Source organism: Annulohypoxylon truncatum, assembly GCF_022578515.1.
Source record: "Annulohypoxylon truncatum strain CBS 140777 unplaced genomic scaffold F4807scaffold_31, whole genome shotgun sequence".
Classification (NCBI taxonomy): Eukaryota; Fungi; Ascomycota; class Sordariomycetes; order Xylariales; family Hypoxylaceae; genus Annulohypoxylon; species Annulohypoxylon truncatum.
The window spans coordinates 26971-42793 of NW_025953817.1; the positions used below are offsets into that span (position 1 = coordinate 26971).

Here is a 15823-nt window from a genome sequence, read left to right on the forward strand (position 1 = left end):
GGAAAATTCAAAACAGCACCAGGCCAATGTGACATTGGAGAATTGACCAAGGTATTTTAAACTTTGGTGCGCTTCTTCGCCTAACGTTTTAGGAAACTGCTCTCTTAGACTGCGTAGGGCAATAGCGAGTTGCGGAAGTCGTGCCTGGGAAGTTGAAAAGTTAGAAGTGGTGTAAGTGGCCCGCCCTCGCTTGTCCGTCGCGCCTGCCATCTCAAAGTCACATAGCCAGTTTGCCACACGCGAAGTCTCTGCCTAAGGGTTGACACAGACGGCTTCATAGGATGATATAGGATGCCATAGCAGCGGGTTGAGCAATCAGTCGTTTGCCATGGAGGCAAAAATGAGCTGAAAATAATTTTATAGTATTGTTACCACTTGGAATTATTTTCTGTGACCCTGTCTCTTCCGAACTTCCCCCCTTTCAGTAAATATAGACCTAGCCGTGAGCTGTCATCTATATGAGACTAATACTAGGTAATTTCTATGTCACAAGAATCCTATAGGAGTTTAGCTAAGACTGAGAACCACCGTGCTGGGCGAGAGGTATGGCCTCCTGTAGCTGCTGAGATACCTCGATCTTGGCAATTTGGATGTGGATAGAAGAGCCGGTCTATGAGTGAGAATTACGCGACGGCTTCTACTACGATCTGTTGAATGCCATCACTCACATATTATACGACTAAGCTGAAGCGTCGTCAACCTTTGAAGGTGCCCATTGCTTGACATCTTAATTGTCCCTAAGCCTCGACGGCGCCCGCTAGTCCCTCCCAATCCGCCTGTAAATTTCTAACTCGCACGAATCTCATACATAGGCATGTACCTATTTCATGTCGTATCTACCATCGTCACGAACAAGGCATGGTCAAATCCTATTACGATCTGAACAATGAGACTACGTTCATAGGTACCGACGTATCCAGATAATGTCGATAGTGCTCTTTCCTAGGTACGTTCCAGTTTCCTAGTTGTCATGTGACATCCTCAGTATCAGATACAGAATACTTGGTTGAACCTTGAGCTAGGTACCTTAGAACTTAAACAATACAACCTCAATCCAACTCATAGCATTTTCCTGCTACGTGTCAGGGGACAGTCGGCACTAGTCCCGTCTAGGTATAGTGCGTGCCCAGGGTAGACTATATATAGGATGCTGCGCACCCTCGAAGGTGCTTTGAAGGGCAAGTGTTAATAGTTCATTAATACTACACTACTAGGTACCTAGTATTCACTCTGTGCGGATGACATCTATCAAAGGAGCACTACTTTCCCTGACACTACACTAGTAGTCACCAGCCAAGGGTATTTTTTATATCTGTTTTTGTATGATGTGGTCCGCTGGAGTAGGGCTAAAGCCTTTAACTTTACACAATACCTATGTAGATTTCGCACATCAACCCATACTTAGGTAATCATCATGTTCAACCATCACCAACCCTATGAACTGTTATCAGCAACTATCAACCGCTACTAACATAACCACCGTCCGCCAAGATGAGCAACACATGGGAGATGGCTTCGGCCTTGTTGGAGGGAGAGAAGGCTCGGCGAGAGGAGGTAGTGGCTGCCATTTGCCGCCGGAAGGGAATGACACCGGAGCAGGTGAGAATGGTGTACGAGATGGCCAAGGAGCACATGTGCCGTCATCTAGCCGATAAGGGAACTTTGCCGACAGAGTCGACAAGGTATTTCGCGTGGTTGAAAGACGAGAACATGTGGGATTTTTCCTGTAACTATGTATACCGCGGACGACTTCTTAGATACCCAGTATGGAGAGCAAACTTCGCCTTAATTGGAAAAGGAGAAGACTCGCCTCCACTCCCCTACGAAGTAGCCTAGCAACGAGGTCTACCTCGCTTCGCTTACCTGCAGGACGCCGCCGAGGACAGGCCTCCCTCGAGGCCCGCAAGGAGACGCTGGAGAGACGCCTGTGCGAATAGAGAGCACCCCGCGCCGAGGACCCGGAGCGCGCCGTCGAGATGCTGGCCTTCAGGGCCAAGTTCGTCCTCCGAGCCTCTCGACAAGTGGTCACCGAGGCAGCGCGCCCGGCAGCCATCAAGCGAGATGGCCTTGACAAAGACTTTGCGGCTGTCTCAGACTTTGTCTTAAGCCCACGCTTTGGCTGCTTAGCCGAAGCTGAGCTGTTGGGCGTAGTCGAGGACGCTGCTGCAGAATTCGTTAGGCTACGCGTGCAGCAGCTGGTCGAGCGCATCCTGAAGCCCAAGGATCTGAAGTTACTCACACATTCTGCTTAGATAGCCAAGCAGGCCGAGATCGAGGAGTTCGTCGGGGCCGCCGCGTCAAGCAGCGTCCCGCGCGTGGCCTACCTGCAATCCCCGTCCGCGTCCGGCAAGAGCAGCACCCTCATCATCCACTTACTGAGCCTGTTTCGCAAGCAACAGGAGTCGGAGATCAAGTCTCAGCTCCGCGCGTCAGTGGAGGGGGAGGTCTTCTTCACGTCGTTTATCGATCCTTTAATCCGCGATCCCCGCGACCCGGGCGAAGGCATCCCCGCCATTGACGTCCTCTTAATGTCGCCGCACGTATCTTCGAGGACGGTCACGGCGTTCGAACGGCTCGCCTTCCCCCATATTGTGTACATAGAGATCCCCGACAACGACCCTGTGCCAACCATCGAAGTCGTGAGCGACACCAGACGCTGAGGCCGACATACCGCTCTCGCTGCCGAAGATCGACCTCCTCGTGATCGACTGCGCGTCAGAGGCGGTGCTTTTTGACGCCCGCACCGACCAGATGGTCGTCGCCGAGAGGGTGATGGAGAGAAACGAGGTGGACAGAGCGCTGTCCTGGGCGCGCAAGGTCCTGAATCCCGGCAGCACCCGGGTCGTCGCGAGCCTAGACCCCGAGCACCTCCACCGCGTCGCCGACCCACCCGGCGCGGCCTGGAATGCCGACCTGCCGCTGCTCGTGCTGCGGATGTTCGACCTCTTCCCCCGCCGCAAGTTGGAGAGCCAGCCGATGCGCCCGCCTCCCGACATGTCGGCCTTCATCGAGACCGTCATCCGACTCCGCAACATGGGGCTCGTCGAGACGACGGGAGACGGGCCGCGCTGGGCCAACACCGGAGAACGGGGCATTCGCGCTGATGAACCTCGCGAGAGGTGCAGAGCGGGTTCCTTTGGAGATATTCATCCACGCCGCCTGCCTCACGGCCAGCGCGCTCGGCGAGCAGGACCCCAACGTCAAGCGCGTGCTCATCCGAATGGCGGCCATATCGACGGTAGGCGTCAGGGCCTTCTGCCGGTTCGCGTCATTCAACGAGATTCGCCCGCCTGAATCTGCCCCTCTACGCCTGCAGTTGCCCAAGGTAAAGTCCGAACATGCTCGTCGACGAAGAAGTCGCAACCGGCTCGACAGTCCAAGTTTCACCAGGGTCTAGTCTGTGCACAATCTGACATTTCTGAAAATATTTTCCTCTGGATCAGGGATATTTCGAACAACTACAACCAACTACAACAACGTCAACAACAACAACAACGTCATCATAGCAAACATGGCCGGCCGATATGAGTCAAGGGGACGCCAGCTCCTCGATGAGCGCGCAGGGAAAATGAAAGAATTGGTGACGGCGATGAGAGGTGGGTTGGAAAGGGACGAGGACATAGAAGTCGGTTACCAAGAGTTGAAAAGTAAGTTGGAAAAATACGACGATGATGACCATAGGCACCGAGTTGTCCTTGGAAACTGCTGTGCAAATAACAGAGAGATCACCGATGCCATTGAACAGGCGATGGATAGTTGGACGGACGCGCGCGGACATCTGATGAACGAGGTATTTCTGAGGGAGATGGACAATTACCGCGACACCATCTTCGCCCACGCCCTGATGTTGACCGCGGCCGACGACACTGCCCAACCCAAGATCCAGCCGTGGTCCGTCCTCCCGAACTGGACGGAGGACAGGAACCAGAGACTCCCCGATCCCCCGTCCCCCGTAGGCGCTATGGAGTTGGTGAGCATGTTCTTCAGGAACGCGCTGGGCGAACGGCCTTGAGGAAGGGTTTGCAGTTGTGTCGAGCTTCGTTTCAAGCCCACGTTTCGGTTGCTTAGCAAAGACTGAGCTGTTGGGGATGATTGAGGGAGATGCAGAGCTTGGAAGACATTGACTCGGAAGAGATTGGCTCGGAGATTGACTCGGGATCACCATGTAGGTTTCGCTGGACCTTTGTAGATTAGTCCAAACTTCTGTGAGCTTGGAGGTTTGGGACGGTTCCAATCGAGTTCCCCTGTTCAATTTAGAGATGATTGGGTGATATTCGATCTACTTTCTGTCTCTTCATCTTCATATCGTTCTCTGTGTATCTTGCTCTAAACCGAGGACTTGGTAGCAGATATAGTGATAGAGTCTACATCGAGAGGACCTTATTCCATTCTTCCTAATACAACAAAGTCTCTACTGCATCTTTTCTTTGGCTCACCAGGGTGGTATTAGCTTCTTATATGGATAGATGTGGCTCGATATCCCCTTACACAGTACCAAATTGCGCTGGAATTCAACGAAATCGACTTCGGTTGGTTCAAATTTGCGTTTTCTTATTCATTATGTTGATACCTTACGCTTTGCGTCTAGCACAGTTGGGCGATTCGAGCGGCCTCCAAATTGCTCAATCGCAAATTCTAAGGGATATCCGTGGTTGTGGTTCCAAGAAACCTTTCGGAACCGTGGTCTCGTCTTTCCTGCTTGGGAGATGACTAAGATGGTCAACAATCAGTCGGAAGGTTGGCCGAAGACGAATTTGTTTCGTCAGAGGTCAATGTCTAACAGTCACTGACAGAACACAAAGGTACAGCAGTTGAAAATTTCGTGTTCGAGGGAAAAGCTAAGGACATGAAACTCCGTCATATAAATCACGTCATATAAAATACATGCCTCATCAAAGTCTACCGTTAGACGTTGCGAAAATCCGTGGCCGCTTGTTGCGCCCTCGTCAGACGTAGATTCTCCTGCCCAAACCAATACGGCCTCAGATCCGCAATCGAGCTTTCCAGCTCGGTGTACGCGTCTCCCAGCGTCAGGATGACCCGCCCGTTCCACCTCTCCTGAGCGCCTCCCAGCCACAGATCGCCGTCGCTTTCCTTCCCGTAGACCTCGACCCTCCGGTCTTGCTTCGCCGTCGCGGCGTACACCAGCGCGCGACCTACGAAGCTCGCCTCGCTGGTCGGCAGACCCATTGCCACGATCGGCGCGGCGAAGTGCGGCGGAAGGAGGTTGGTAATCGTCGCCGCCGGCGCGACGCCGTTTATAGTGATGCCCTCCTGCGAGAGCATCGTCGACCTTAGCGACCGCACCAGTCCTACCAGCGCGATCTTGCTGGCCGTGTACACTGGCAGCGACTGCTCCGGCGCGTAGGCCAACGCGCTGATGGTGATGACGACGCTGCCTTGCGTCACCGCGTGCTGGCGCATGCTCCTCCTCGCGAGCGTTACGGTGTGGAGGGTGCCGATGAGGTTGACGTCTACCAGATGCGCGTAGCTAGGCTCCCGGCCCTCCGCGACGGACTCGTGCGCGAAGTCGTCGTGCTGCTCTCCCGCGCCGGCGTTGGCGAAGACCATGTCGACCCGTCCGATGGAGTCGAAGACGGCGAGCTGTTCCGCCCACGAGGTGATGTCGCACCGGTGGAAGTGGAAGGCCTCCCAGCTCTGCCAGGGCTCGGGGTGTCCGGGGTCTGCGCCGCTGGGCTCATTGATGTCGATTACGTGGACGGTGGCGTTCTTGGAGAGTAGGATCTTGGCCGCCGCGAACCCGATCCCCGACCCGCCGCCTAGATGTGTACTTAGTTAGCAGGCGGTAAACGTCCGTGGGTAAGGAGTCTAAGCCGTACCGGTGATCAGTGCCACCTTATGGGTGAGATCTGGGATAGAGTCCTCGTCGATGCCTATTGATGTCATGTTCGCGTTTCGGGAACGTCCTTAATCAGCGAGAGCGGCTACTAAGAGAGGGTTACGATCTTGGGTGCGACAGTCAAATATAAGAGGCTGCGGTGCATTAATGATATCGGTGATTTCCTAATCTGGCTAAGCTACCTGGATGATCTTGCGTGTACGCATCCTGTGCAGTTACGGCGTGTCTAGCCCTAGTTTCGTATGTCTCGTATGTCACTGTATTACATTGAGCCGGCGGCATCGATTATGTCACCCATGCATTTACCCCCATAACCTTTACCAGTTACTCTAGTTAGCTACCTCTGCCTACTGCTGATCTACCAACTTCGCTGTCACGTGGAGATGCGGTTTCGACCACAACGTGTACATGCGCGAGTCCCTGTGCCAGTCGAGATCCGGATCTGCGAGCTCCAAGTCGAAGTTCCAGATCAATTTGGCCAAGATCTGACGCATTTCCATCCAACCAAGGCTATGGCAGAGAGGTACTCGTTAGCTCTTACGTGACAGGTCAAGATGTCGTAGGCGAAACTTACCTCTTGCCGAGACATCCTCTCGCTCCTAAGCTAAACGGCTGACTGGCCTCGAGGTCGTCCTCTCCCTGATAGTCGTCGAGCCACCGCTCCGGGTTGAACAGGAGAGGATCTGCGAAATTCGTCGGATCGAGACTCGCCGCAACGGGATTGGTTGCGACCACGGTCTTGTCCTGTCGTCAGTTTCTTTCGTTGCAGCTGAACCAATGAAATAGCGAACCAATTGAGGTGCCCACGTTCAAAACCTAGGTATTTAGAGTGGAAATCGACTTACCCCAGCCGGGAGAAAATGTCCGTCGACGGTATCCCCTCCCTCTGGCACCTCTCTTGGAAGGGCGAGAGGTAGCGGGGCGTAGATGCGCATCGCTTCTTTGCAGACGGCGTTCAGATACGCTAGGTCGCGGGTGGTCGCCTCGTTGATCTCGTCTGCCGATTCGAAGGCACGTCGAATTTCGGAAGCCAACTTACCGTAGACAGTGGGATCCTTGAGGAGGTAGTAAGTCGCTGTAGAGAGGACCGTAGAAGTAGTCTCGCTGCCGGCTAGCACGAAGTCTGAGACGTGTGCGGCTAGTTCTACGTCTGATACTTTGTGCTGGTGTTTGTAGTCCGCGTCTGCGTCGACTTTGGTCCGCTGCTCGAGAATACGCGTAAGGAAGTCTTTTCGAGTAATCGGACGAGAGACGCGCCTATTAGATGAAAATACCTCTTAGCTCAAACTCGAGGCGAGGTTGTCCACCATGGCTTCTACCGTGGATCCGCGGTAAGGAGCCTCGAACTCACCTGTTGACCAATTTGATTGCCAGATCCTCGTTCTTATTGGTGTCGTCGATGAGTACTGCTATTTGCTTGTGCATGACAAGTTTAACGATACTGGCTAACATAGGGAAGCGCTTTAACGAGTCCACGAGGGCGCCCTTGGTTAAAGCTCCCATCGCGATGGTGATCCAAGGATGACGCTCGTCTTTTGTCCATTTCGTGATCAGCATCGACGCGTCTGTACCTCATACTTCCACCGCCACGTTTGCTCATCGAACATACGGGAAAATACAGAAAAGGTCGAAAACGCAACTTACCTGTTTCCAGTGCCCCGAAAGTCTCGCCGAACGCCAGGTTCCCTATGATATCGAACGCCATCCGTTCAAACAAATCCGCGATATCAAAGCGCTGGCCGACCTTCGTCCTCGTAAGGGCTACAAACTTATCCACGCTATCCGTAACAAGCTCTTCCTGCTCCAGGAGGCTCGTGTTGCTGAAGGCATGCGATAAGAGTCGCCGCATCTGCGCGTGGATCGTGGGGTCGCGCTCCGACACGATCGAGTGGACTCCCTTGGCCGCGAAACTACCTCCCTCGTAGAAGCCGGACTTCGCGAAGGTTTTGTGCCCCTGGCGAAAACCGTAGATGTCGCGAAAGGACTGTGCCGTGCTGAACGAGAGCTCGTTGGGCGCGACGCGGACGACGGGGCCTGACTTTCTACGTTAGTTCGAAGTGTTGACGAGCTATCCCTCCCTTCTCGGGAACAGAAATAGAACCTCGCCAAATCTAGGTATGTTAGGTATCCTTACCGTAACGGCGATGCAGGCCCAGCATCTTGTAAGGTTGTCTCCCTCCGAGGAACGCTATAGAAAACGGTGCCTTGACGTCGAGAAGCAGAATATGAGCTGGCGAATGTCGCATATCCCCTGAAAATTACCCCCAGGCATATTGGAACACATACATTGCTGAAAGCTGCCAATCTTGGCCCTGGGAACCGGCTCAGCGGGTGGAAGTACGCATTGTATATCGCGTCGCGCGCAATCTGAAAGGGATATTTTATTATCTACCGTGCGACTAGAGGCGAGGACTTGTGATGGCGCACCTTTGCAATGATACCTACAGCAAGTAAAGCCCAGAGGTTCTGCCACGTCCATGCCACGACGTGGAGGCTGGTGAATCTGGAGATGTCCATGCTCGACATGCTGCTACGGCGTGTGGTCGAATGTTAGGTACTCAACTATAGGTTCGGCGCGTAGCTGTAGACTTGCTGGCTGTAGATTGAGTAGACCAGGGGATCTCTCTTGTTGCGATCCCTATATCTAAGCATTTACTAGTTCTAGCGATATACATGGATGAGATCTTTGCAGTACCTACGACATCCTCTAGGTGAGGGATCTATCTACCCATTCGGGCTGCTCGCCAAGCTCGGTGACATGAGGCGTAGATCAGCCTGCCGTAGCAAGCCGCAGAATGTAACCCCACCCAACTCCTACCTCTCGAAATCTATATATATGGCCTAAGACGCTTTAGGAAGTGTCCGAATGAGTCTGCTATGCTTGGCCGAAACGCGGCATATGCGAGTCATGATTTACAATGCCAGCCGTCTCCCGGCTGACGTGAGCCTATATGAGAGTTATATGCCGTCCAGCATAAGCTCGATCGCCCTCCTGCACACGCCCAGGCGTCTGCCCATCGTCTCACTGCCTAGCCGTCTCCCAGCCTCTTGCAGGGCGCTCACAAGTCCGATCAGGCCGTCTAGTCCGAGTTGAAGTAGCACACGTGCGACCGCGATATACTCTGTCTCGCTCTCAAGCCGATACTCGCCCATCGATGTAGCCGGAGCCTCGTTGATACCTGGGTGGTATGTCGCGCAGCGGGATGAGAGCGCCGAGGCGGCGCGGCAACACAGGTCGGCGAGCCTGCTGGCGAGAAAGGTAAGAATGATCATATGATCGACACGGGTCGCGCAGGACGCGCAGGCGAGCATGCTCTCGGCCTGGCGCAGCGCTTTTCGATGTACTACGAGGATACCATCTACGGGGAGATGCGCCTGAGTAGGCTCGCCGAGAAGCTCCAGCTCGTCCATCAGGACCACCACGTGGTGCAGGCATTGGCAGTCGGACCCGCCGGGCCGCGTCGCGTCTGCGCTACCTTGGGTCTGTGCTTCGCCGGAGAACAGAGGCTCGGCTTGTGGCAACCCGGACGGGGAGGGCACGGCCGGACTCGTGGCCTGTTCGCTCGCGCTAGTGTAGATCTCCGGGTGTTGCGAGCCGCGGAAGAGCGATTGCTCCTGTGTTACCAATATCTGTTCGACTGCCAGCCGTTCGCTCTGGACCTCGCAATCTGCCATCAGGTCGAAGCCCGAATATTGCGCGAACTCGTGGTCGAGAGGGAAATTGGAAAAGTCTACGCCGTGCGGGTAGCCTTTCTGAGACTCGCGGATCCACTCGTCGGCGGCGGCATGATTTGCGGAGGCTGACGATGCGGGTCTCGCAGAGTCCTCCGTCGGCGCCGGCGTGGGAAGCTCAGGTGGATCAGACCGCGTCTCCGCATCCGTGAAATCGGGTGTCTCCTCGCCCGTTACGGCGCTGCTACGTCGTCGAGGAGGGAACGTGCATTTTCTACGCATCGTCTGGCATCGGCTGCAACCCTCGCCGTTGCGCTCGCTCGTGCAACGCACCTTTTGCGCTCTACATTGAGAACAAGCTAACGGCCTCTCCGTCTTGGCCGTCACGGGGTCGAAGGTGTGCGGGAGCTTGCGCAGGAGCGCGTTGCTGCCGTCGCTGTTAGAGACTGGTTTCCAGCTAGCGAACATAATTTCCGATAGAGGGTACTAGTTTAGTCGCCATTGCTGTCCCTGTCGTGCACTAGGTGATATCTAGTTCTGCGCGAGCCCAATATACATACCTACCTAAGTATGTAGATAGGTACCGATCTGAAACCCCTTATTCGTCGTAGGACTTACCGAACTCCAAATTTACCTTACCTATCCCGGCTTCATTCCACCTAGAGCTGGTTGGTTGGTTGGCTGGCTACATGGCAGCATGTAGCGCACCGTACGTGGGTAACACGATAGCCTGGGTAACACTGCAGCGCTGAGATTTTGTTCCGTCTTATGAGATCAGTCGGACCAACTTGTACTGGTACAAAGACATTAGGATACGGAAGGATTCGCTCGACGACCGTCAGCCGCTTTTCCGAGTGGTCGCTCATCCTTCCCTGGAATGAGGCGTAGTCCAATCAACCCCCCGACGCCACATCTCGACGAGCTTGGTAATCCGCGCCGGTCGATCTTCAATTCGTCAAAAGCCTTCATATCACTTCGCTTTGTTCGTAACCTGGTATATCTTTCGCGCAGCACAAAGGAAAAGGGCAAAAGATAACAATCCTACCTAGGTAGCTTTAAGCCTTACCTACGTACTCTGATTCTACCTTCCTCCGTGACTAAACTAGGCCGAGATGGCAAAGTTGGACTTCGACCTCGAGCGGGATGTACCCCAGCTCACGGGGAAGGTCATCCTGATTACCGGTGGTAAGCATATCCTTCCGCATTATACGTACGTCGTTGTAGGGTGTTTACGGCTCCTATGCTAGGCACGAATGGACTTGGTGCTGCTGCTGCTACGATGCTAGCGAGCCGGAATCCTGCCAAGATCTACATCACTGGGCGTAATGAGTCCTCCGCCCGGCGTGTCATCGATGACATAAAGTCTAAGGGTTCAAGCACCGAGATAGTCTGGCTACGCTGCGATCACACCGATCTCGCGACCGTCAAGGACGCCGCGGAGGTCATCTCCGCCAAGGAATCCCGCCTCGACGTGCTCATGGCCAACGCCGGCATCATGGCGCTCCCGCCCGGTCTTACCAAGGACAGGTATGAGTTGCACTTCGGGATCAACCATGTGGCGCACGCGCTCATAATTCGCAAACTGCTACCCTTGCTGCAGAAGACCGTCAAGGAGCACGGCGAAGCGCGCATCATCCCTATCTCTAGTTTGGCCCTCGTCCTAGCTCCCCGGGGATACGGGATTGTTTTCGATGATCTCAAAACGACGCAGGCGTACTGGATCCTCGGCAAGTGGCAGCGCTACGCCCAGAGCAAATTAGCAAACCTGCTTTACGGCCGGGAACTTACTCGCCGGTACCCCGAGATCCTTACGCTGATAGTCGACCCAGGTCCGAGCAACACGGGGCTAGTATCTAGTCTCGGGTTTCTGGATAAGATGATCGTGTACCTAGGGAATATAAACAAGTTCCTCGAGGACGATCAAGGCCACTTGAACCAGGTATGGGCCGTCGGCGTGCCTAAGGATCGGGCGAAGCAGGGGGAGTTCTATGAGCCGGTCGGTATACCGACTCAGGGTTACACGCACTGGTGTCTAGATCAGAAGCTGGCGGAGAGGTTGTGGGACTGGACGGAGGAAGAGCTTAAGCCCTGGATGACATAGCGTAGGTAGGTATGTAGAGCAGGTCATGTATCCCTTTTTCTTACTGCGACGGCACTGTCCGCGAACCCCAGGAGTTTCAATTAAACTCGACGCGTTCACGCGTGTGCGCGGCGTCTCTGGTCACTACCGCCACCACCACCACGTTCCACGGCTCTCGAGCCCTGCTCATGTCGGATATCAGACTACGCCGAATGGTACTTGGGCCGATGTATTTATACTAGCAGCAGGCACCCTTGGTTACACTACATGCAATAGTATGCACGGTGATGAGGGGAGGGATGAGTGTAGTGCAGGTATACGATGCGGGATGATCCTACAAGCATCCCTACATTCCGTATAGGTACCCAGGGGTGTAGCTATCAAACCAATATTGTCCTACGACATCGAGGCTTTCGTTGAGAGTAGATGAGTCTTCTTATACATCGTTATCGACCTAGCTAGTAAATAATATTTCGTACCTAGATAGTATTTCGACTCTTGAGGCCTACTTGATTATAAGATACGATGGAAGAAGTGATGCCGATTTTGAAGGACCGTTGGGTCCAAGCTGCGGGAACTCTAGTGAGATAGCTGCTGCTCGTGCGAATGAATCACGTATCTAATGTAGCTGTCAAGGTCTTCGGCTATCTATTGAGCAGTGTCGTCTATAATCTCTACCTGCATCCGCTTGCTAAATATCCAGGGCCTCTGTTGGCACGCGCTACACAAGTGAGATAACAGGCCTTGAGGATTTGGCATGAATGCTGATACATTGATAAATGTGCATGGCGAACTAACTGCATTTCCACCAGTTATGGCGATTCAAGAACACCATGGGCGGTCGACAGCATCGAGTATTCCGAGCTGAACATCAGAAATACGGTACTTTACCCTACGAAATGCCCCAGGGCGCATTTCGTCTATCTTACCACTGACAATGCGCTGTAGGCGACGTCTTCCGGGTCTCTCCCAACGAGCTGAGCTTCGCCTCGGTCCAGTCTTACCGCGACATCTACGGCTTTCTGCCGCCGGGACAGCAGCAATTTATCAAAAGTGATTTCTACGACGTGTTTGGGTCGGGCTTCAAGACGGGGTGCATCGGCAGCGAGCGAGATCCGAAGGTAGTCCGTTATCCAGTTGTCTAAGGGAAGTATAACTGACTAGAAGTACAGGTACACTCTTCCAAAAAGAAGAATCTTCTAGCAGCCTTTTCTCCGCGCAGCCTCGCGGCTCAGGAGAACATCATACAGAGATGCACGGATGCGTTTGTCGCCAAGGTGGGCCCACTGAGCCGCAAGACAGAAGCGGGTATCGACATGACGAAGTGGTTTGAGATGAATGCCTTCGATCTTCTAGGTGAGATGGCATTCGGGGAAAGTTTCGGTTGTATAGCTGAGGGTGAGTTTCCCGTTGCGCTCTTTCGGTTTAGGTGATGTCGCGTAGGTAGCTAACCGACAAACTGATACGTAGAGAAACACCATTTCTGGATCGACCTCATCCTTACGCATCTGCGCGAGATTGTCTTGATCGACAATTTGCGACGGTTCCGCATTCTGGCCGTGCTAGGCAAATGGCTGCTCCCATCGCTCGCGACGAAGGTGAGAGCAACTCATCAGCAGTATAGCCGGGATAAAGTACGAAGGTTCGTTGGATATCCTCTCAAGAAACCTTTTCTAAGATATTGACGGAATCCAGCCGACTCGAGAGCAAGTCGTCGCGGCAAGACTTCTTTACAAATATCGTCGCGAAGGTCAAAAGCGGCGATGTCGGATTAGAGGAAATGACCGCACACGCGAGCACGCTTATGTATGTTTGTCCACTCTCGTCTCTCAACATCCTACGCGATATTTACTCGCCCTATACCGTCCTCTACAACTAATCCGCTTTCACAGCATCGCTGGCGGAGAGACCACGGCGACAACTCTGACCGCGGCGCTCTACTACATACTGCGTTCAGCCGGAGTACGCTCTAAACTGGCAGACGAGATTCGCGGCCGCTATAGATCTTACGATGAAATCGATTCCGCCTCCGCTCTCCAATTGTCCTATCTCCAAGCCGTGATCAACGAAGCGATGCGAATCCACCCTTCCGGCGCCGGTGGCTTTCCGCGCATCTCCCCCGGCGCAACCGTCGACGGGCACTGGGTGCCCGCTGGAGTAAGTTCTCGTCGTAAAAGATTTTATGAGTATGGTTAGCCATTCTGACAAAAAGCAACAGACAGAAGTATACACCAGCACGTGGTCAGTCTCTCATGACAAACGCTACTTTGCGGATCCGGACGAGTTCAAACCTGAGAGATGGATTAATCCCGAGTGCGAGGACGTAAAGGAAGCAAGCCAGCCCTTCTCCCTTGGATACAGGGCTTGTATCGGTCGAAGGTATGGAATGTCCGGATATATATGAGATGCGTTTTGCTCGTCTACAACTTACTGACAGATACCTAGCTTTGCCTTCGTCGAGATGTCGCTCGTCCTCGCGAAGCTATTCTACTCGTATGACATGGAGCTCGTAGATCGAGATCTCGACTGGGAAACGCAATCAAGGCACTGGGTCATGTGGTGGAAGGCGCCGGTTCGGATCCGTGCACAAGATGCTCAATCGTGAATGAGGTATAACAACTCATATTGATAGCTTTTAGGAGTGCCTAAGAATAAGAGTCGTGATCAATTAGACCGTCGCCTAAGGCTAGTGAACTGCATAGGGAGGTGCACTAATTTCCAAAGGGGGCTTTAGTCGGGTACCCTGTAGTATAGGTAAGATAAAAGGTTACAGTCACTATAAGGCAGTGAGTTATAGGGGTCATCCAACTGAAGAGTGTACCTATTGGATAGTAAGTTCCAGTTCAATGAGTAGATACCTACCTGTTGGGTGCCTAAGTCAACTGCTGGGTAAGCACTACCTGTAGGTATGTAGGGTAAATTGGAGTGATGAGGTCACTACCGGTAAGGGCTATAGGGCCTAAACGTTAGTCCAAGGCTTGCTGAAATATAGGGTCAATCCCCTAAATTCAACAGTAATTTACCCATACAATATTGTGGAAATGACCATCATACCTACATTTCAGTCCCAACATGACCTCCTATGTAAATTTCTATCCTTTTTTACCTTGTCATATAGCTACTCCAGGCTCCTTTCTTATCTCCGCACTTGCGTGGTCACCGTCCTTGTAATGGCCGTCGGTCTTCTCTGGCAGCGGCTCCCAGCGGTGATTCGCTGGCGTCTGGCTAAGCAGCTCGATCTCGTCCGTGTTGGTGATCCTGTCCCACGATACGACGGGCCTTCGGCGGGAGTCGTCGCTTCGTCCCGAGCCGCCGGGAGTCTTCTTCCGGCTGCTAGGGTTAGACTGCTTGGAGACCTCGGTCTTGCCCATGGCGCGGTGGAGGAGCACTGGGCACGAAGGAATGCACGCGACGAGGAAGCCCGCGTTATCCCCATTTTGGCTGTTAGTGATCGTGAGCTCTAAGTCTTCCAGACGGATAACTCATATCGAGGGTCGACCGTGACATTCAGATTGCCGATGTAGCCGGCCCTGGTTATTCCTACTACGCATGCGCCGCCGCCCAGTCCGAATAGGGGAATCAAACCTAACCGTCTCTGGTGCGACACGTTGAGATTCCAAACTAGTGGCAGGGGCAAGATCAAGATCGCCATGTCTGTGAGGACTTTCAGGATGCTGGTGGCGAGCGCAGCTAACCGATGTTGATGCAGTGGCGCCCTCGATCGTCGTGTCCCAGTTATACTCGATAGGTATGCACTGGAAACTGATGGCGAAGACGGTGGTGAACATCCAAGCACCCACAAAGACGGCAACCCCTAGAAGTGCCCAGCGGAACCACTTCTGAGGGAAGATGAGTCGGTAGAAGGCGAGGATTCTCCACTTGATAGTGACGGTGACGACGCATATTGCAAAGGTGAATCTAAGCTCAGGTAATCGAAACCTGCTAGTAAACGAGACGAGGCGAGACGAGACGAGACGGTTTTCAAGGGCACGGTAGGGACGGTGGTAGAGTACGTAGGGTAACTGTGCCGAGGGTCAGCCAGTAAGCCCCTATATAGTTTTGCATTACCTATCTACGTGGTATCTACCAAGGTAGGTGGCATAGAAGGATCCAGCATGGTCTGCGATACATGCATCCCTTCATGCCTACTGCCTATTGCCTACCTACCGCATATACAGGGCGATGGGACGATAAGAGCAATCAAGTTATCG

At 53.5% G+C, this 15823-nt stretch overlaps 7 protein-coding genes across 7 annotated transcripts; 3 read left to right on the forward strand and 4 right to left on the reverse strand.

The window, feature by feature from the left end:
* Positions 1-1491: 1491 nt before the first annotated feature.
* Positions 1492-4012, forward strand: F4807DRAFT_469829 (uncharacterized protein; the record flags this gene model as incomplete). The annotated part of the gene is made up of 6 exons (XM_048002754.1): positions 1492-1827; positions 1938-2198; positions 2253-2639; positions 2689-3119; positions 3175-3374; positions 3444-4012. The coding sequence occupies 6 exons, from the start codon at positions 1492-1494 to the stop codon at positions 4010-4012; spliced, it is 2184 nt and encodes a 727-aa protein (XP_047851298.1).
* Positions 4013-4852: 840 nt separating this feature from the next.
* F4807DRAFT_469832 (NAD(P)-binding protein) lies at positions 4853-5938 on the reverse strand. Its single transcript, XM_048002755.1, has 2 exons — positions 5841-5938; positions 4853-5780 (listed from the first exon to the last, which is right to left on the reverse strand). Exons 1-2 carry the CDS (start codon positions 5905-5907, stop codon positions 4906-4908), a joined length of 942 nt encoding a protein of 313 aa, XP_047851299.1. The 5' UTR covers positions 5908-5938; the 3' UTR covers positions 4853-4905.
* A 269-nt stretch (positions 5939-6207) lies between these two features.
* F4807DRAFT_453159 (putative cytochrome P450) lies at positions 6208-8386 on the reverse strand (the record flags this gene model as incomplete). The annotated part of the gene is made up of 9 exons (XM_048000420.1): positions 6208-6370; positions 6435-6604; positions 6706-7023; positions 7054-7117; positions 7212-7392; positions 7505-7894; positions 7995-8064; positions 8147-8227; positions 8306-8386. The coding sequence occupies 9 exons, from the start codon at positions 8384-8386 to the stop codon at positions 6208-6210; spliced, it is 1518 nt and encodes a 505-aa protein (XP_047851300.1).
* Positions 8387-8602: 216 nt separating this feature from the next.
* Positions 8603-10095, reverse strand: F4807DRAFT_214339 (uncharacterized protein). The gene has a single exon (XM_047993967.1). It carries the CDS (start codon positions 9998-10000, stop codon positions 8819-8821), a length of 1182 nt encoding a protein of 393 aa, XP_047851301.1. The 5' UTR covers positions 10001-10095; the 3' UTR covers positions 8603-8818.
* Positions 10096-10521: 426 nt separating this feature from the next.
* On the forward strand, positions 10522-11885 carry F4807DRAFT_214289 (NAD(P)-binding protein). Its single transcript, XM_047993966.1, has 2 exons — positions 10522-10717; positions 10780-11885. Exons 1-2 carry the CDS (start codon positions 10645-10647, stop codon positions 11631-11633), a joined length of 927 nt encoding a protein of 308 aa, XP_047851302.1. The 5' UTR covers positions 10522-10644; the 3' UTR covers positions 11634-11885.
* Positions 11886-12068: 183 nt separating this feature from the next.
* On the forward strand, positions 12069-14285 carry F4807DRAFT_437165 (putative cytochrome P450). Its single transcript, XM_047999019.1, has 10 exons — positions 12069-12194; positions 12249-12341; positions 12425-12494; positions 12561-12733; positions 12785-13010; positions 13083-13254; positions 13308-13418; positions 13505-13769; positions 13831-13991; positions 14058-14285. The coding sequence occupies exons 1-10, from the start codon at positions 12138-12140 to the stop codon at positions 14215-14217; spliced, it is 1488 nt and encodes a 495-aa protein (XP_047851303.1). The 5' UTR covers positions 12069-12137; the 3' UTR covers positions 14218-14285.
* A 424-nt stretch (positions 14286-14709) lies between these two features.
* On the reverse strand, positions 14710-15729 carry F4807DRAFT_469838 (uncharacterized protein; the record flags this gene model as incomplete). Its single annotated transcript, XM_048002756.1, has 3 exons — positions 14710-15053; positions 15198-15634; positions 15700-15729. 3 exons carry the CDS (start codon positions 15727-15729, stop codon positions 14723-14725), a joined length of 798 nt encoding a protein of 265 aa, XP_047851304.1. The 3' UTR covers positions 14710-14722.
* Positions 15730-15823: the final 94 nt, after the last annotated feature.

Bases quoted from the DNA above. Each gene is read 5' to 3' on its own strand.
- F4807DRAFT_469832 (XM_048002755.1), bottom strand. From the start codon at position 5,907: ATGACATCAATAGGCATCGACGAGGACTCTATCCCAGATCTCACCCAT. The intron at 5,781-5,840 runs GTACGGCTTAGA...GTACACATCTAG, and splicing joins TAAGGTGGCACTGATCACCG to GCGGCGGGTCGGGGATCGGG.
- F4807DRAFT_214339 (XM_047993967.1), bottom strand. From the start codon at position 10,000: ATGTTCGCTAGCTGGAAACCAGTCTCTAACAGCGACGGCAGCAACGCG.
- F4807DRAFT_214289 (XM_047993966.1), top strand. From the start codon at position 10,645: ATGGCAAAGTTGGACTTCGACCTCGAGCGGGATGTACCCCAGCTCACG. The intron at 10,718-10,779 runs GTAAGCATATCC...CTCCTATGCTAG, and splicing joins GGTCATCCTGATTACCGGTG to GCACGAATGGACTTGGTGCT.
- F4807DRAFT_437165 (XM_047999019.1), top strand. From the start codon at position 12,138: ATGGAAGAAGTGATGCCGATTTTGAAGGACCGTTGGGTCCAAGCTGCG. The intron at 12,495-12,560 runs GTACTTTACCCT...AATGCGCTGTAG, and splicing joins AGCTGAACATCAGAAATACG to GCGACGTCTTCCGGGTCTCT. The intron at 13,419-13,504 runs GTATGTTTGTCC...CCGCTTTCACAG, and splicing joins GCACACGCGAGCACGCTTAT to CATCGCTGGCGGAGAGACCA.